Source organism: Rosa chinensis, chromosome 5, assembly GCF_002994745.2.
Source record: "Rosa chinensis cultivar Old Blush chromosome 5, RchiOBHm-V2, whole genome shotgun sequence".
In the NCBI taxonomy this organism is placed as follows: domain Eukaryota; kingdom Viridiplantae; phylum Streptophyta; class Magnoliopsida; order Rosales; family Rosaceae; genus Rosa; species Rosa chinensis.
Window position 1 is genome coordinate 314,236 of NC_037092.1, and position 19,336 is coordinate 333,571.

The 19,336-nt window shown below is 36.5% G+C and overlaps 3 protein-coding genes and 1 non-coding gene across 7 annotated transcripts; 2 read left to right on the forward strand and 2 right to left on the reverse strand.

The window, feature by feature from the left end:
- Window positions 1-9,124: 9,124 nt before the first annotated feature.
- LOC112166689 (nudix hydrolase 2) lies at window positions 9,125-11,854 on the forward strand. 2 transcript variants are annotated; one of them, XM_024303571.2, is made up of 8 exons: window positions 9,128-9,338; window positions 9,444-9,509; window positions 9,635-9,772; window positions 10,162-10,239; window positions 10,339-10,389; window positions 10,529-10,563; window positions 10,985-11,093; window positions 11,489-11,854. In XM_024303571.2, the coding sequence occupies exons 1-8, from the start codon at window positions 9,180-9,182 to the stop codon at window positions 11,693-11,695; spliced, it is 843 nt and encodes a 280-aa protein (XP_024159339.1). In that variant the 5' UTR covers window positions 9,128-9,179; the 3' UTR covers window positions 11,696-11,854. The 2 variants fall into 2 exon arrangements, with proteins under 2 accessions (XP_024159340.1, XP_024159339.1); XM_024303572.2 differs by lacking the exon at window positions 9,444-9,509 and having other exon boundaries at window positions 9,125-9,338.
- Window positions 11,855-11,933: 79 nt separating this feature from the next.
- TRNAI-AAU lies at window positions 11,934-12,007 on the reverse strand. The gene has a single exon. It is a non-coding gene; the product is annotated as a tRNA-Ile (tRNA).
- A 2,799-nt stretch (window positions 12,008-14,806) lies between these two features.
- Window positions 14,807-17,391, forward strand: LOC112166281. Its single transcript, XM_024303083.2, has 2 exons — window positions 14,807-15,177; window positions 16,800-17,391. Exons 1-2 carry the CDS (start codon window positions 14,856-14,858, stop codon window positions 17,135-17,137), a joined length of 660 nt encoding a protein of 219 aa, XP_024158851.1. The 5' UTR covers window positions 14,807-14,855; the 3' UTR covers window positions 17,138-17,391.
- LOC112166282 (acyl carrier protein 3, mitochondrial) lies at window positions 17,292-18,616 on the reverse strand. Of its 3 annotated transcripts, none has more exons than XM_024303084.2 (3): window positions 18,469-18,616; window positions 17,927-18,128; window positions 17,292-17,707 (listed from the first exon to the last, which is right to left on the reverse strand). In XM_024303084.2, exons 2-3 carry the CDS (start codon window positions 18,116-18,118, stop codon window positions 17,525-17,527), a joined length of 375 nt encoding a protein of 124 aa, XP_024158852.1. In that variant the 5' UTR covers window positions 18,119-18,128; window positions 18,469-18,616; the 3' UTR covers window positions 17,292-17,524. The 3 variants fall into 3 exon arrangements, with proteins under 3 accessions (XP_024158852.1, XP_040363409.1, XP_024158853.1); XM_040507475.1 differs by having other exon boundaries at window positions 18,497-18,607; XM_024303085.2 differs by lacking the exon at window positions 18,469-18,616 and adding an exon at window positions 18,256-18,449.
- Between the last annotated feature and the right edge of the window lie 720 nt (window positions 18,617-19,336).

Here is a 19,336-nt window from a genome sequence, read left to right on the forward strand (position 1 = left end):
AGGATGTGAAGTTGGAGTTTTATTACTCCATTCTTGATGTTTATTCCTAGGAAATCGACTTCATCGAGGATAAAGAAGATTTTCTTTTCTCCTAGGATAATTCCATGCTGAACTATCAGCTTTACAACCTCGTGGAGGTGTTTCATGTGTTCTTCTCTGTTTTTGGAGAAGACGAGGATGTCATCAATGTAGACGACGCAGAACTCCGCAACATGTTTGAAGATGTTGTCCATCTTTCTTTGGAAGATTAAGGGAGCTTGCTTTGGACCAAAAGGCATTACTAACCATTCGTAATGGCCTTGTGGTGTTCGAAATGCAGTGAGAGGGACACTCTCAGGAAGCATCTTGACTTGCCAAAAACCCGACTTTGCATCGAATTTTGAAAAGACTTTAGCTCCTCTGAGCTGATTGATCAGTACTCTTACTTGAGCAATTTGATAACCGTCTTTGACAGTCTTCTTGTTGACATCTCTGTAGTCAATCACCATTCTAACTTTTCCTCTGAGGTTTTCTTCGTGGTTTCTCACGTAGAATGCTGGAGCATGATGAGGGCTAGTGGAAGGTTGAATTAATCTCTTGTTCAGGAGATCTTTAATATCTTTTCTGAATTCTTTTTGGTCTTCCTCTTTGTACTGAGGAATAGCTTTGACATGACAGATGGCATTCATATCATGTAATTTTAATTCACAGACCACTGGGTCTTTTTCCCAAAACTTCTGAGTGTCTACATCGATATTCAGCTCGAGTAGTTTCTTGATTTTGTCAATAGTGGGAATTTTCTGGGACTCAAGCTTATTCTGAAAGTGCTTGAGGTTATGCTCATGTATGAATCTAGCTTCTTCATCTGCGCTAGATGTTTCTTCTTCTTCCTCGTCAGAAGATGATTCTTCAACAAGTAGTTCTTCTTGTTGTTTAATTTGGAGGATGGTTTCAAATTTGGGTTTGTAGGGGGTAAGATCACCACTATTCTGTTGCAATCTCTGGTATTGTGTAGTAAAGTTTGGACCTACTACACTTTTGGCTTGAGTAAGCCTGTCCGCCCAGAACACCCGTTCTCCTTAGGGGTGGGCATAAATGACCGAAAGACCGAAAGGGACCGACCCGGACGGGCCGGTTCGGGCCGGGTTTTAGACTGAAAATAAGTGTTTTCGGGCCGGTTCGGTCCCTATACACATCCTGGCAGTTCGGTCCCGGTTATTGAATATAAGTGGTTTCGGGCCGGTTCAGTCCCTATATTCAGCTTGGCGGTCCGGGTTCGGTTCTTAACTAGCAGTGACTTTCTGGACCGGAATACCCGAGCTTGTGTACTTGTTAGTTTGGAGAAGACCACATGTGGTTACTAAGTAGACCTAAAAGGCTAAAATCTAAAATCCCAACTCAATCTTCGTCAGCTCTATGCGACTTCGCCTCCAACTCTCTTGGTCTCTCCCAGTCAATCTTCCTCAGACAGTCAGACCCAGTCAGTCAGTCCCTCACACCCTCTGTTCCTCACAGTCGATCTCCCAGAAATCGGTCTTCCTCACAGTCGATCTCCCAGAAATTGATGCATCTTTGGTTTTGAAGCTGCTGCGAAAGAAAGAGAAAAACCCAATCGCAGATTCGCAGCTGCACAGAGGTTCACGACGATAGTCCCGACCTCCGAGGAAGCTACGGCTCTCGCCGTCGTCCAATACGCCTCCGAGCAAGCCTGGGCCGACGCCAGCGCTGAGATACCTCCTCCTCTCTTTCCTCCTTCAAAAACCCTCTCTGTTTTTCAAATTTCATGCATTTCATGATTTCATCTTCTTCGTTAATCCTGACCTGAAAAATGCAGTGGCTGTCTTTTTGATGATCTTGTTTGATTGAGATGGTGGGTTTTGATTTTATGAGTTAGCCTATTAGTTTAATCAATTTCTAGGCAGTGCCGGCCCTGAGGCTAGGCGAAGCAGGCCCAAGCCTAGGGCCTCATATTTTAGGGGCCTCAAAAATTTTTATTATGTAGGCCTGCAGATAAAAAAAAAAAAAAAAAATCAATCTAAACCACTTTGTGTCTTCGTACACGCAACATGGCCCTCTGTTTTCAATACTTCCATAGTTCCATCAGATTGAGACGCAAAGCAGCAAAGAGGAGATGATTTTCCTCTTTCTAAGTTCAAGTTTTTGAAGCTCTTTCTCAATCCAATTTGGTGAAAGCTCTAGCGAAGCGGTGACACAATCAGCTGCAGAATCCTTTAAAGTCAACTATTTTCTCTAGATAGTTGATCAAGCTATTTCTTCATTCAAAACCAGGTTAGCACAATTTCATTCAAATTTAATATAATCAATTAATGAGCATGATGTTTTGAGCAAGCTGATGATCATGTAACTGGTCACGTAACTGACCAAGTAACTGTAACTGGTCACGTAACTGACCATGTAACTGACCATGTCACTGACCAAGTAACTGGTCATGTAACTGGTCACGTAACTGACCATGTAACTGACCATGTCACTGACCAAGTAACTGTAACTGGTCATGTAACTGGTTAAGTAACTGACCATGTCACTGACCAAGTAACTGTAAATGGTCATGTAACTGGTCACGTAACTGACCATGTCACTGACCAAGTAACTGTGAGCACACTCTTGTATTACAAGATCATAGCTGTGAGTTTCTTCAAATTGAACAACTCTGTACCTACCACTTGATTTATCCAACTTAATGATATCTAAGCAGATTATAGCAAAGGGAATCCAAGCAGAGAAGCCGTTGTTTTGGGTGTGACATGTTTATATAGTTTATTGAACTTCATCTTCTTCTTTTTTTCTAAACCAGGTTTGAGTAATTTAAGACTTTTGAAGAGAATTTTGGGCTTTTGTTTGATTTGGACAAGTTAAGGTCTGCAGATAGAGATAGTTTGAAGAGTTTTTGTGCTAACCTTACAAATTTATTGAAGCATGGCGAGATTTCTGATCTTAATGAAGATGATCTATATCATGACTTACGAATGTTGAGTGAAGATTTACCCAATGAAACAAAAAGAGCTATTGATGTGTTGAATTATATAAAAGAAGTTGATGGCTGTTATCCAAATGCTTGGATTGCTTATAGGATTTTGCTAACTATACCAGTCACAGTTGCCTCTGCAGAAAGAAGTTTTTCAAAGTTGAAATTGATCAAATCTTACCTTCGGTCGACTATGTCACAAGAGAGATTGAGTGGTTTGACTATGATATCTATTGAAAAAGATATTGTTGGAAAACTTGATTATGTAAATTTGATTAGTATCTTTGCATCTAAAAATGCAAGACGAGTTATATTTCAGTGATACTTTGAAATTGGGATATTGTTTTCTTTTGTAATGTTTGAGCATTTATTTTGGGGCCTCAAATTTTTTTCCCTCCTTGAGCCTCTAAACTCACAGGGCCGGCCCTGTTTCTAGGGTGTATATGAGCCTGGGATGATAAAGCTGAGAGCTTTTTAGCTTTTCTGTTGTTTGAATACAGAAATGTGGTTGTGCGGTTTTGCATTCCCTGATATAGGTCTTCAAGCTTTTTGGTACTCAGACGGAAATTTATATACTTTTTTGGTTTTCAAATGCAGATTTTGATTTTGATTCTGGCTATTTATTGGGTTTGTCTCATTGCCCAGAAACAATGAATGGGTTTTCTCTGTAGTACTGAATTTGTTTATCTATTGCTTTGAATTTGTATGACTGAATTGCTACCCATGTGTCTGAAGCATGTTCTTCATATGTGTGAATTGGCTAAGAATTTGAACTGGTTCTCTTTTGACATATCTGTATCTTCGAGCATATTTATATGTCCAAATAAGTATTACTCAATCGTATCGATTGTTTTTTTCTTGTTGATAGCTTTCTGTTCTTGTTCACTGTGAGTTTTCTGCTACTTTGTAACTAACCTCACTGTGATTCTTTATACTTTGTTGACAAAAGAAAATATGCATTGTGAAAATATTTATAGCAATATTGGGAGTACAAAAAGCTTAACTGGGATGGTTACTCTTGGAGTCTTGGTGTGTGATGAATTGGGAGTACAAAAAGCTAAACTGGGCCTGTTTTGTCACGGTCCGGGTTTATCCCGGTCCCTGTTATCTGCAACAACGGTCCCGACCCGAATTAAGAATGCCGGTCGCGGTTCCTGTAAAACAATTTCCGGTCCGGGTTTAGGCCGGTCCCCATTCTCTGCATCTGCAAGTCCGGTCCGGGTTTAGCTTTGCCGGTTCCTATCCCGGTCCCTGTAAAAGCAGTGCTGGTCTGGGACCGTGCCCAGCCCTAGTTCTCCTTTTCTGAAGCCTATCGCTTCTTCATCCTGGATAAATCTCTGTTGGAGAATAAAGTCATTTCCCAACAAGAAATCTGATCCTTGGCCTTCAGATTGCCAAATATTATGGATGATAAATGTTCCTCCACCAATGGTGATATGAACATTTTTTGCTACTTTATTCATCGTAAGATTGCTTCCATCAAACGTTACACTAGTAGTTGTTCTTTTCTTATCTTCTTTCCAGAGTTCTTCTGGAATTGCAAATCTCTTTGCAACTGTAAATCATGATCCATTGTCTACAAAGGCATGTAGATGATATTTTTTATGATCAGGAAATTTGAGTCCAATCTCTATGTAGTTGCTGTATCTACTAGTAGAGACGACTTTCGAATTTTGAAGCTCATCTTCTTGAGCTTGTTCCTGTGGCATGAATGGTTTACATTCTTCTAGAACTATTTCTGGTGGTTCAACCAGTTCAATATTGTCATCGATTTTTTCTTCATCGATTTTTTCTTCCTTTATTTTTGAGGAAGAAGGTTCCATAATTTCTTGGAACATGGCTTCTACCTTTTTCTCTTTTTGTTCAGAGAAATATTCTTCATATTCTTGTTCTACCAATTGGCTGATAAGGCCATTCTTGGTTTTTCTTCTTGCTTCAGCTACGAAGCATTCTTTGTGACAAGTCTTTTTTGACTTTTCACAGAACATAGGAAGTCCATCCTTTTCGTGACATAAGCAGTAGTCACAAACTAATGTATCAGGGTTCACCTGATAAGAAGACGTTATTGTCTCCGTCTTACTTTCTTCCCAGTTTTTGACATGTAGAACATTCATCTGTCTAGATTCTAAGAACTCTACTTCAGAATCTGTTTCAGAATCAAATGATTCTTCTTCGTCAGACTAGGCAGAATAAACTGACCTGTCGTCATCTTCATCATCAGAATAGGCTATTTCGTAGCCCTTCATGTTTGCTGTTTCTACTATAGGCTCATATTCTTCAAATAGAGCTTTAGTAGATCTTTTACCTTTTCTGAGCATTCATTAGCATAGTGCCCTTCAGCTTTACATAACCAGCATCTGCAAGCTTTCTTGCCTGGTTGAGTATTCTGAGGATTGACTCGGTGATTCTTCTTTTTCTTGAAGAATTTCTTTTTAGGATCTTCATCCTGTTGTTTCTTGAAGTTGGAAATTTTCTTAAATTTCCAATCTCTTTTCTTATTACTCTTTTTGAATTTTTTCGAGTAATATTTTTCTTTTCTTTTTCTGTGGAACTTGGATTCATGACATCCCCAGTTGGTTGGCATATCCAGTATTCCATAGCAGAAATTTTCAACTCCTTTAAGTTGTTTCTTGGCCATCTTAGCTCTAAGATTGGCTTTGCATTGTTCTTTCAGTAATTGCCTGATTCTGTCGGCAATTCCTCCAACTGAAAATCTTTCAATTGGTTTTTCAGCTATGCTTTCTCTCACAGCTGTTCTCCATGGTTCAGGGAGTTTTCTGTGCAATAGGTTGACTAGATCAGTATTTTCTAGTTCACCAATTGTACAGTAATATTCTTGAAATTCATTCAAGTATTCTTCAAAATATCACATGTCACAAATTTTGAGAGCATAGATATTTGATTTGGCTGTTTCTTTAGCCTTCTCACTCAGATTTGAGAGATCTCCACAGAACTAATCATACAGGGGTACTGCAAAATCATACGGAGATTTTGAATTTTTGATTTCTTCAAGCTAGTCTTTTCCTCTGACAGTCTGTTTGAAAGATAAGTAATACTTTTTTGCTATTCCAGTGAGAGTAGTTTCATAGTACACCTGAAGATCTGGTGCTTCAAATTTTCCAAGGGTTAGAGCTAGGGCTGCCACTTGGTTTGGTAATTACCAAACCGACCGAATACCAACCGATGTTTTAGGTTTGGTAAACCGACTTCTTGGTAACCGAGACCGATAAAACCGAAATCGAAAATTACCGAAAAAGTTGGTTTGGTTTTGGTAAATACCGAATCTACCGATTATCTAAATATTAGATTTATATACTACAGTTTTCAATACACATACATGTATATTAAGAAATAAACATAAAAACTTATATAATAGTATGAATATTACTACATATACTACATTAATAGTACATGTATTTTAAGTAAACTAGTCAAAGATGGTTAAATAACCTAGTTTTAGTGAAAATTGCTAAAACTTGATGTCATATATACAAAAGAAAGCTATAATTAGTAGATGAATACAACGTTTATGACTAAAAAAATTCAAAAACCTAGTTTTGTTCATTCTAATTTATATTATAAAGAATTAGTTGTTCTAAAGTTGATAATACCGAAAACCGAAATACCGAATTTGGTAGATATAATCAAAAACCGAAAATTTTGGTTGGTAATTGGTAGCTCAGTTTTAAAACCGAAAGCTTTGGTTTTGAAGTTGGTAAACCTATAACCGATTCGAACCGACCGAGTGACAGCCCTAGTTAGAGCAGAAGCCATCATCAGGCTATCAACCCATTGGTCAAGAGTTTTTCTCTTATCTAGAGCTTTGTCTAGATTTAACCAGATACCATGAGAGGAAATTGGTACACTGGGTACATTGTCCTCTGGGACAAATCTTTGAGAATTTCTTTCTCCATTTTTGTCCGTAGGGGCTTTCTGTGTAGGGAGTTTTACTTTTTCCCTTTTCTCTAATGATGGAAGTTTTGGAGCTTTCTCCTTCTTCCATTTCAATATCCTGATAGGGAAGGAGTTTTCTTTCCTTTCCTGGTTTGAAAATTTTCATTTCTTCGATTAGTTTTTCTAATCGTTCAGGATCTTCGCAGATTTCTGCTTCATCATAGAGATCATAGAGCTTTTGTGCTCTAATCATATTTACTGGTCTGTTCAGATCAGCTTCCAATTCTTCTTCAGTGATAGACTCTGATGGTTCTTCAGAGTATTTAGTACCACTAACACTAGCTTCTTTAGTGCTGTAGCTTCTTCTGAGAAGATTGTTGTTTATCCTGATATTCTCAGGACAGAAGTCACTTTTTCTGTGATCGTCAAATTTTAGACTAATATCTCCAGTCTTTCTGCTTTCATAAATTGCAGCTTTGGCATTTTCTGCGGGTTTTTTCGGACCAGACAATTTCCATTCAATAGGAAAAGTCATTTCATTCCAAGTAACTTTGTGAATCTGTTGTGAGTGGTTCTTCTGGCTGGTGAGGAAACCAGTAGTAATTAAGACCTAGGATATTGGATATCCTGGTTTTAGGTTCTACTGTGGTACTCATCAATTTATAGTATATTTTGTATACTATAGCCAGTTCTTGCACATCCTTTTTCATAGATATGCCATCTGTCTTGACTCTCAGTCTTAGACAGTGGGCTGCATCTTTCAAGCTGGTTGAGAAATTTGGGAAGCAGTTGAAATATGCCACTTGATTGCATAAAGATGCTTCAAGGGTTCCCAACAAACTAGCTTGAAAATCTGTTAGTCTATTGTCTTGTAAGACACATAGAACTGAACAGTTTATGCTTTCTCGAGCCAGAAGTTTTATGCCTACTTGGACTGCTCCAATATGCATAAATTGATAATTTTTTGTTCTTGCTCGGGCAACTTTTGCAGGAGTGATCATCAATAGATCGGTTTCTCCTGTTGTAGAGGGGGTTGTAAATTCCAATAATTTGAAGTGGTGGCTATCCAACACATCAAATTTTCCCCTTTTGTAGATTTGTTTAAAATCTAACTTCGGAATTGCGGAGTTTTTTACCTCCTGTTCAATTTCGTTGAATTCGAATTCTTCAGCATTAAGGAGTTGTACTCCTTTCTTTTTCCCGAAGATGCTCATCATTTTGACATCTCTTTTTTCTTTCGGGTTTTCATACTGAATACTAGTTTGACTAGTAGATGGTCCAAGAAAAATCACGTTTGGAACAGGATTCTTCTCAAGTTTTTCTAATGGTTTAAATCCATTAGCTTTCTTTGGTTTTACTGTAGACACTTTCTTGTCCTTCAGTATATTTTTCATAGAATCCAGCGTTTTTTGTTGTTCATTGATTTTTCTACTAGCACTTGTTAGCTTTTCTTCTTCCGTTTTTGGAAGTTCCTTGATATAATCTATTTTGTTTTCCAATTTTTCTAATTGGTAGATTATAGCAAGTAATTTTTCTAGATGATCATGACATCTGGATAATTCCTTAAGTAGGATATGATGTTTCTCATTAGAGGATTTCAGTAGAGAATTCAACTTCTCTAATATTAAATAAGACATTGTCCCCATTGGGGATTCCCCTTTTGAGCTATTTTACAAGCTCTGATACCAGTGAATTGCGGATTTAACCAATGCTCAAATAATCAAGAGGTTTTTGTTCCTCTGTAAGCATATACAAGAGATTTTCAATATTTTGCTCAACTTTATAAATTCTTGTCTGGGTATGGAATATGATATCTCAATAGCCAGGAGTTTCTTTTTTAAGACTGTTTCTAAAGTCTTTCAACTTTCTCAACTTTTCTTTTTCTTTCTTCAATTCCTTGCTAGTATTTTTACAGATAACATTTAACTCAAGTCTGTCAACGATCGAAATTATGAATAGTAAAATTTAACTGCCTACCTTTGAATATGGAGGATGAAATATAGCTGCAATTATAGTCTAGACAAATAAATTCAAGATGAGCTCACCACGTTTCATCAAAAGGAAAATAATAGTAACATTAAGTATTAGAAAGAGAGAGAGAGAGAGAGAGAGAGAGAGAGAGAGAGGAGTACTAATGGTATAAATATTAAGTGAAAGGAATAGTTGGGAGAAAAAGAGAAAATTTTGTGTGAATGGGGTTGAAAATAAATTGATGGAGTGTATGGGGGTGTATTTTGGTATTTTATGGGTAAATGACCACTATCCCTAACATCAATCGAGTAGGAAAAGACATAGGAGATCCATGAAATATTAATCAACAATGGCCGCTAAAGCTGAAAGTAGTGATGAGAGTGGGGTGAAGCTACTCAGTGGTATCAATGACCAGTACGGAGGTGTCATCGTCGACATCATCGATCCTATCGACCCTGCCTCCTTCCTTTCATTTCTTACGTCTTCAATTGCACATTGGAAACTTGAGGTAAATTTATATTAATTGTAATTAATCAACTTCAACGTTCAAATTTTCTAGCCTAGAATGAAAGATGTAAACACTTGAATGGATGAATGTTAATTGTTGGCGTAGGGCAAGAAGGGTATTTGGATCAAATTGCCCATCCAGCGAGTCAATCTTGTTGAACCTGCAGTGATGGTCAACCTCCTCCTCCTCCTATTCATCATTGTGTTCTTAATTTAATGTTTAGGTGAATAGATGATTGAATTTGAAAATCATGCATGTAAGATATTGATCACTTGTTGGGCCTAAATGGAATGCAGAAAGGATTCTGGTATCACCACGCAGAGCCTACTTATTTGATGCTGGTAAATTGGATTCCTCCTTCCCCGCATACTCTTCCAGCAAATGCTTCCCACCGAGTCGCAATTGGTGCATTTCTCCTCAATCAAAACCGAGAGGTATTCATTTTCAATTTTTAATACCCCCACCGTCTACCATTTCTCATCAACGTACTATATATGTAAAGTCAAGTTTCCGCTACATTTTAATCACATATTCACTTGTTGCACGTACTCTCTTGTGTACGTCTGTGTTCATTCTCTAGAATAGTCTTGGATTGCACGGTGCCATTCCTTAAGATTGTGTGTGGAGCTTTTCATATGTATTCTAAGTATCCAGACTTTCATTCGATCTCCTACTATATATTGGCGTTTTGCGTCCTAAGTTAATTGTGTTATATTCATTTATCTGAGTTCTCAGTTGATCGTTGCAGTTGTTATTTTGACTCTAGCTAGCTGCTGTGATGGCTGAAATTTTGGGTTTCTGAAATGTCATGAACGGTGTACAGGTGCTAGTAGTCCAAGAAAAGAGCGGAAAGTTCGAGGGTACAGGTGTGTGGAAATTCCCTACAGGAGTTGTCGATGAGGTGTGTGCATTCCGCTAAGTATTGGTTTCTGTTTATACAGCAGTGGAGTACTCTAGTAAAATCTAACTATATAATTAAACTTTCATCGATCATCTCCAGGGAGAAGATATCTATGCAGCTGCTGTGAGAGAAGTAAAAGAAGAAACTGGAGTAAGTATTTACCACATGCATTTGCAAGTAACTCTTCTTCGTTCGTGGAAAACTGAGCTTCAGTCATTGGAGTGAGTGTGTTAATACGAGCTCAGTTATGCAGTTCTTGTTTGTTCATCTGTGTGTTCTGTTGTTTCAGGTTGACTCAGAGTTTGTGGAAGTCCTAGCGTTCAGGTATGACGTTTACTTAAGAAATTAAGTAGTTCATATTTAATTCTCAAGATATATATACTCTATGAACCGCAACGAGGCACACATTAGTTCATAAAATAAGTATGAAAATTCTCTAAACAATGACTTGCAATGATAGGACTATATTCCTACAACAATGAAGCAAACTAGCTTTTACCACATTCATATATCAGGCCCTGCTACCCTGAGTGCTATACTGCTATTCGGTCTTCTGAATAATCCTGCTGCATTGTGGTAGAAATTTCAGATATTGCTCATCTCTTAGGTTTATTGCTTGATTCTCAATATTGCTCATTTCAGGTTTTGAACCATTTTGTTTTATTCTTTTGGAAACTCTATTCTTCTTTTGATTTTTGGAGCCAAGACATTATAACAGTCCATTTTCTGACCATATATCTTGCAGACAAAGCCACAAGTCATTTTTTGAGAAATCAGATTTATTTTTTGTATGCATGTTGCAAGCCCTTTCCTTTGACATCCAGAAGCAAGAACAAGAGATAGAAGCAGCCCAGGTAAATTTTGGCGAAGACAGGGTAGTAAGCGGTCAAGAATTAATAAACTTTAGTTTTTATCTTGACATGGTTTGCAATTGAATACCCTTTTTTACCAGTAAGAATTTCCTGAAACTCATTTGATTAATTCACAATGTGAATGACCAAACAATATATGATATATTGAGAACTCGACTCAAAATCCATATATAATTATCTATCTAAAATAGGTATTAGTGGTATAGCTCATAGTCAATCATGAGCAGTTTCTAACCACATCGATCCCCTTCTGATATATATTTACTTCAACTGATGTGCGCTTTCTGCATTGAAAAATTTCAATGTTCTGAACAAGCTACTCAGATTCTAGCTCCTAATTAAACTATGTTTTTTAACTTGTTTGTAATGGCTTTCAGTGGATGCCATTTGAAGAATATGCTGCCCAACCCTTTCTCCAGAACAATGAGCTTCTAAAGTACACCAATGCAATATGCAAGGCAAAAATGGAGGGGGAGTATTCTGGATTTTCTCCGGTAGCTACAACTAGTTCTTCTGATGAGAAGAGCTACTTGTACTTGAATAGTAGTAGGGCCCCAAAGAGAGAAAGTAAAGTTGATGTGTGATTCTAGCTACCTCTTGATAGATATTATAGTCGATCAAAGACATTTTGCAATGGAACGAGAGTCGACAGTGAAGTTGAAAGATTCATGTTGTAATCAAAGAAGCCAATCTGACTCCTGTCCTTCATCTTTCTAGCATGTAAAGAGAATCAATGTGTTAAATGACTATCTGTCTTGATCATCATAGTCAGATCATGAATAAATATGTGAAAAATAGTAACATCATAAAGAAAGAAAAAAATGGCCCATGCAGGTCTCGAACCTGCGACCTTCGCGTTATTAGCACGACGCTCTAACCAGCTGAGCTAATAGGCCCAATCGTTAACAGTTGTCAGAAAGTTAGAATTTATACCAATATAGGTATTATAGACTAGTATTGAATGTTTGATAAATGAGAATTAAGCCACTAGACCCTGTCTTTCTCTAACTTAATTATAATGAGATGTATGTGAGACGATGAATTATGACTCCTTACCTTTTAAATCAATACGTAATAGTCAGTCACTCACCCCACAAATATTCTGTCTTGGACATCTCCAACACACTATTTATTTCAAAATAAATTTAATATTTAGTTAATTTTATGCTAAAATTCTACTTCAACAGAATACCTAAACAAAAGTTAAATAAATTTAACTTTTGCTACATTTTCTATCTATATTTAGCTAAGATGAGAGAAAATTTAACTAAAACTTAAATTTAACTTGAAATTTAGGTATTCTGCTGGAGCATAACTCAATAGTTTACTAGTTATATTTCACTTTTAGCTATTTTTAACTATGAATATAAGTTAGAGCAGTGCTACAGACACCAAAAAATTATACCAAAAATCAATACCAAATTATGTGGCATCTGAGTTGGCGTCTTACATGTCAAGACATTCAATTTAATAATTTCCAGCAAATTTCATTGATTTTATTTAGAAACTAATTAATCAGCCAAAAAAAAAAAACATGGTTCACCAAACAACCAAATTTGCAGTCGCCCTTCCTCAAACCAAAAAACAACCAAATCTGCAGAATCAAAATAACAAAGAAATCTGGAGGAGAATAGCGAAAAGAAATTACATCAAATCTAGTAGACTTCATATATAGTAGTACATCTGTTTCTATCTTCCTTTAATAATGTAAGAACATGAAACCCAGTAGAGATAGATCCGGTTATCAATTGAAAATCATCTTTGCTCCATCACTGCATATCTCTATTTCTAGAATGAAAACTACCACCACTAATTAATAGTAATAGACTATTATTCAATTGCTGGTCAACTAATGAATTAAATCACACACAACTTCGTATTCTATTTCTTATGTTTTGACTGATAGCCTTCTCCTACAATTGCATGTTAAAGTCTCCATGATTGAAGGGTTTTGTTTAGGGTTCTTTCTTCCTTTTTCTGTTGTTTATCATATACATTTTTCTAATTAAACAGCAATAACTTTTAATTATTGCTCTTTTTATTTTAAAGAATAAAAACAAAATAAGAATACATGCTAAAAATAGTTTGATGATATGGCACCTGCCACATCATTTAGTAGTAATATTTGGTAAAATTATTTGGGATCTCAGGCATTTTTGTATAAGTTAAGCCATACAAATTAATTTTGAGGGTAGCAATTGTTCGAAGCATCAATCACATATTAATCATAACATTTATCAGATTCACCATATATTGATGGACAATTTGTAGGTAGCTGGTAAAATTTAGATTCAGGTTAAAAAAGGTGTAGGTGTCATAAGTGTTATTTTCGGATATAAATAAATAAATAGTCCCACAATAACTCGACATTAGCCCGCTGCCATACATATTTGCAGCCTAAGACCTCTCTTGACCCTTATTAGTTATGATAGTTTGAGAAAACAAATTAAACCCATTTTTTTGTTATCTAAAGTACTAATTAATTAAGCATGAAAATGATGCAAGAAATGCATTTGGCAGGACATTTTCGATCATAATTCCACGTAATGTACAATTAACAAGTCGTTTTCAAAATAATTCTCAAGTTGAAGGCAATCTTCTATGCTTTTGTTAGCGAAGAAAACATTAACACACAAACTCATTAACCATTGATAACATGTCATAGTGCACACTTTGAAAGATGTCAATTAGCTTAATTAGCGCGCGATAGCTCCAGAGTTGCACTCTCCAACAAGACATGCGGCAAAAGGCAAATATATATGACTCGAAATAATCCCCTTTGCATTCATTCCTGGCCTAATTAGCTCGATTGATTCATTAATTCTATCTTACCATTATGTTAGTTTTGATTCTTGATCACCTGAGAAATAATTATTCCAAGTCGTAATCCATTTTTGGTCTTTTGGCATGCTTGGGAAAGGTAGTTGAAGTGTTGAACAATCAGCTGTCGCTAATATTTATGCGCAACAATTAATTAATTATTGTTGCAAAGTAAGTGTAATGGGGTTACCCACCCAGAAAATTAGAGAAAACAAATATACAAATGTGTGTGTGTGTGTGTATAGGAATGCATACGTGCAACGTACGAATATTCAGAATGTTCATGTTTTCAAACCTACCTAAGCTAACTAGTATCAAATATGGATCAGGTGCTGCGCACTTGTTGATTATTACTGGTATGGAGTGAGACCCTGAGAGGTTTCTCCGAAGACTGAAGGTGAACAATAAGAGATCTATGGACGTGTCTGGGTCGAATGAATTAAATAAGCTGTAGATATTAATTAGTAAAGTAAAGCGGATTATGTACGTGTCTTTGCCCCTTAAAATCTGTGTTTAACAAAACAATACGTACGAGATAAGAGTAGGCTACCAACCAACAAATTAACTTCCCCTCTAACTTTCCTACTTCAATTCTTCCTTGCCCTCTCTACTCCACCTTCTCAATCTATCTATAGTACCCTTCTTATTTCGAAAATAACTTGGTAAATGACCAAAGAAACCCCTTGCCACCAATTTGGAGATGATTATGACAGGCCTCCTGTACGTGATGTTGAGCAATTTTGGGAGGGCAAAAAGGTAACTCTGTTAGGATATTGTTGGTAATCAATATGGAAAATGGATTGCTTATTATAAAACCAATTAATTATATTAAGCTTTGGAGCGAGGATCCTCCTATATATATGCTATTGTGTGCAAACTAATTCCTGCATCATATTATAGGTACGTAAAACAAGCGCAAACAAGATGAGCTCATACTTTTGCAGCAACCATAAGCTTCGGAGGAATAGCATCAACATGTACTACTACAATATCTTCTTCTTCTGCTGCTGTCTCATCACAGTTTCAAGGGCGGATGATCATGATCAAGTATCAGTGCAGCAGCAAAACCCATTACACCAGTTACTCTCCAGCCGAAAAGATCTGGTGCAGATTGCTGGATATGGAGAAGAGAAGCTTTCTACAGTACTAATTACTGGCTCCGTCCATTGTGAAGAGGCTTGTAGTCTGTCCGATGATCATGAACATCAAGCTCATCAGCTTCATCTTCATGCATGGCCTGTGTCAGGTAATCAGTCTAATTCTTATACATATGAGAAGCTTAATTATTTGAATTCTATTTTGTCATGTATATATATATATATATATATATATATATATATATATATATATGTATGTATGTATGAGTAATGCATGTCATCATATATCTTCATCATTCCAATTTCCAAATACCAGTTAACTGGTTCGTTTTCGTCTATCTCTTTCCCTTATATCTATAGTTACCATACATACATACATATACATATATATATATATATATATATATATATATATTTGTTCAAGTAATATCATTACTGCATGTGATCGATCATCAGGCTAGATATATTGAGCGTGTCTATGCTCTTATGGAGAAGCATCATGCAAATTAATGGTAGGCTACTGGAAAAAGGTCCTAACTAGTTTGAAAATTACTAGGAATCAATTCACTTTCCACTGCTAGCAAAATTGTCGATCATATTGAGAATCAAAACTGAGAACATCGATTAACTTATATCAGTTTCTTGATTGAACCTTAAAAACAAGAATATCGATCTCTTCCACCCGATGTTTGAATCCTTGCAACTCAATCTATGGCTCTATGCATCAATTCTAATAGTCTTGATTCAGTTTGAAGAATTCATGTGGGCTAAAATTTTTTGCCATTTTGTTAAGCAACACTTAACATATTTAATCCATTTCTTTCTTTTGGTCAGATATTCTTTTTCTTTTTTCGAGATTGATTTTGGTAAACTATATTCTATCCATTGATAAACATATATGTTATATTTTATTTTATTTTTGATCGGGGGAGTTTAGCGTTTGTTAGCAACGCGCACGCACCCATTGAGGGTATCCCAGCAGAGCCTTATACTTGGACGGTTGGACCCCAATCGAAAAAAAGAACAACCACTCCTTAAAAACCAAACTCAACTCATCCTTTCTCTAACCCACTTAAACACCCTGAGAATTCGGTTAGGTATGAATGATCACTTTGCTCTTTCTCTTTTAGTTTGTCATGAAGGTTAGCGAAAAGGGTCGCCCTCGTAGATTCAGAACATTCCTTTCGACATTATTATATATATGTCAATATTGCATAACTGCTCTTTAAAGCAATCACATAAAAATTTTACGTTCAAGTTGGACCAGTGAAAATCAACGACTCCTAAATGATCTTGACATATTCTATTTCTTTCGGGACAATTCATATGAGGCTTGCGCAGAATGTAGAGTAGAGAAACTGGAACCAGACCTCAGCATATCAGCATCTAACAATTACTCTCGACCTTACAGACAGCAATTCACAATCAACTTTGATAAACAATCAAGATTAACTTAATATAACTTTAATGCAAAGCAAAAGCATCGTTTTACATTTATGATATTGTTTAATTCTTCGGAATAGGGTCTGTTGAAAACGACCATTCAGCTGAAAAAGAATTGAAAAGGATATATATTTGAACTCAATGCAAGACAATCATGTAATTATAATTTAGATTGACAAACCTTACAGAACACTGCACTTAACTAGAGGCATTTTAATTTGACTGCAAATCATGTACTCATTTTGGCTAGTTCAATTCTATATCAGGTGCTGATAATCAGCACCATCATTCATCACCAACATCATTTGGTCTATTTCGAAATCTGCAGGTGCTGTGGTGTCTGTCAATTGCCGTGTGGGTGGGAGAAAAAGGAAATTAAGTCGGTCACAAGGTGTCACAGATGAATATGGAGATTTCATGATTGATCTACCTTCCGATCTACACGCAGTTCCCAACTTGGACAAACTATGTTGTGCAAGAGTTATTCGGGTACCAAAGAACACACAGTGCAAAGCAGCATTTGTAAAGAGGCACAAGGGACTGAAATTATCATCAGTTGGTAATGGTATCAGAACTTACAGTGCTGGAAGGATAAGATTCCAGAATTTGACACCTAAGCCTCCACAAGCATGCATTAAGAAAGCAAGCAACAACAAACAGATGTAATCCCCATTGTTTCGTAGCTAAAGAGCCACAGCTCATCTGGAACGGCGCTTCAGTCACAGCATTGAGATTGAGTGGTTTGAATTCTACTTATCAGATGTATATAGCTAAGAAAAAAAGTGTGATCACAGAAATCATGTGTGTATAACTTTAAAAATTCATAGCATGAGAGATATCATGCATGTAAAAGCTAAAAACCTCATATTTTGTTGTATAGGCCACAGCTTTGGGTCATGAATATCATATAAGTTCTGCAATATGAGATGTGATATCAACCAGCCTTGAGATTTGCCAACATTTGAAGTTAGATGATAAGACTAATGGAATGACATTAACAAAAATCCTAAGAGACATTTGTTCATCATACATAAAAACAACAGACTCACGACTTTAAGCACTCTTCTTCTCAGCTTCAGAAACTATATATCTTGCAACATCAACGCAGCAGGTGAGCTTATCTGCTTTCTCCTCGGGGATTTCAATGGAGAATTCTTCCTCAAAGGCCATAACTAGCTCCACCCTGTCCAAACTATCGAGGCTCAAGTCCTTGTGGAAATCAGCTGTTTTGGTAACCTGTTTCAAGGGTCACATTGGCATATCAAGTTTCTCACATTCTTATTAAATATTGGCTGAAAATTAAGGTAGTATCAACTATGAAAGTCAACAATAAGTAAATAACCACAACTCAACATGCTGTGCTGTAATGAACAAGAGTGGTTGATGGTCTCTCAATTCAAACAAGAACTCACAGAAAACAGAGGGAAAACAAACTAGTAAGAATGAATCAAGTACCTTAGATGACTCGATTTTATCAAATTTCTTAACCAGTCCAACCACTCGGTCCAAAATTTGATCAGTGTTTGTTGATGCACACAGATGGCGACTCAAACATTTGAGTACATTCCCTCTTTCAGCGAGCATCAATTTTTGTGGTGAAGAGCCCATCCTCACATGCCACAAGATGGAATTTCGAATGCTTTGCATTTTGAATTACCTGAAAGCATCAAGAACTCAAATTTATGACAAATGATAGATCCAAAGCACAGTTCCACCGCTTAAGCCATTAGGTAAAAGTGGAAGGGAGATTTCTTTGCTCTATATATTAGTGAAAAAGTTGAAACCTTGAATTCAAGATACTAGAGAGCCAGAATCTCAAAAACTAGTGTATTCTTGCTCGCTTACAACTTGGGTTAGCTAAAACGAGCTCTCCAGTGTCGATATTGGCATTACTCAGTGTCGACGAGATAGAGCAAGCAGAAGCAGTGAATTAGATAAAAGTGAAGTGACAAGCCCAGGCGTTGTTAAGAGCTAGTAGAGAGAAGAGACAAACATACCTAAGAGAAAAGGAGACTGATCACTCACGAGGCTCGAGGGCTGCCGCTGTTGGTGTTCGCTGAAAACAAATTCGCGAAACAACGCTTTGGCTGCTTTCCCCGTTTTTCAGGTCTCGCTTTGCTTTATAGAGTGGATGCTCAGCTAGGCCAATCTATCTATTTACCCCCCCAACCCCCCCTATATATGAAAAGCCCAACATACATAATAACAAATCGATTTATTTTTTTTTTTTTCCTTCTAAACAACACTCTATGATTACCTAAATCGATCACAAATGACAGTTTTGTAAGAAGTCTACTGTTTTTTTTTTCCCTCTGTTCTATAGAAAATATTTTCATTCACCGTCAAGTCATCAACTATCAACAATAAAAAATACACTTTCGGTGAAACACGCAAGTTGATTTGATGTACGAGACAAAAGACTCGTAGTATATGTTAGTGTAGCTATGGTGTATAGGCTCAATCGAACCATCATTCGACTATGAAGGTGCTCCCTACAACAGGAAATCATTGTCTAAAGACTCACTCTTCGACAACATAGATTTAAAGAAATTCAAAGCAATCCGACAATATAAATATAGAAGAATATTGTCGTATTCAGAACTAGGAGATCCTAAAACATCAAGATTCATTGCACGAGAGCAATATAAAGTTTAAAACTTTACTCACTAAAGTATCATTAAGAATAAAATTATATGGAAAAAAGAGACGGTACACGATTCTTAAAATCTTTTTTACACTAAATTTCATTTCCAAGCAAGTGAGCAAGTAACAAATAAAAAATTGATGATTCTGTTGGATGGCAAAAACTAATTAAAATGAGAGGGGGAGAAAGAAAAATAATAAAGGATGGATGATCATGAAAGT

Bases quoted from the DNA above. Each gene is read 5' to 3' on its own strand.
- LOC112166689 (XM_024303571.2), top strand. From the start codon at position 9,180: ATGGCCGCTAAAGCTGAAAGTAGTGATGAGAGTGGGGTGAAGCTACTC. The intron at 10,240-10,338 runs GTGTGTGCATTC...GATCATCTCCAG, and splicing joins CTACAGGAGTTGTCGATGAG to GGAGAAGATATCTATGCAGC. The intron at 10,390-10,528 runs GTAAGTATTTAC...CTGTTGTTTCAG, and splicing joins AAGTAAAAGAAGAAACTGGA to GTTGACTCAGAGTTTGTGGA.
- LOC112166281 (XM_024303083.2), top strand. From the start codon at position 14,856: ATGAGCTCATACTTTTGCAGCAACCATAAGCTTCGGAGGAATAGCATC. The intron at 15,178-16,799 runs GTAATCAGTCTA...CGAAATCTGCAG, and splicing joins TCATGCATGGCCTGTGTCAG to GTGCTGTGGTGTCTGTCAAT.
- LOC112166282 (XM_024303084.2), bottom strand. From the start codon at position 18,118: ATGCAAAGCATTCGAAATTCCATCTTGTGGCATGTGAGGATGGGCTCT. The intron at 17,708-17,926 runs GTACTTGATTCA...CCCTTGAAACAG, and splicing joins ATAAAATCGAGTCATCTAAG to GTTACCAAAACAGCTGATTT.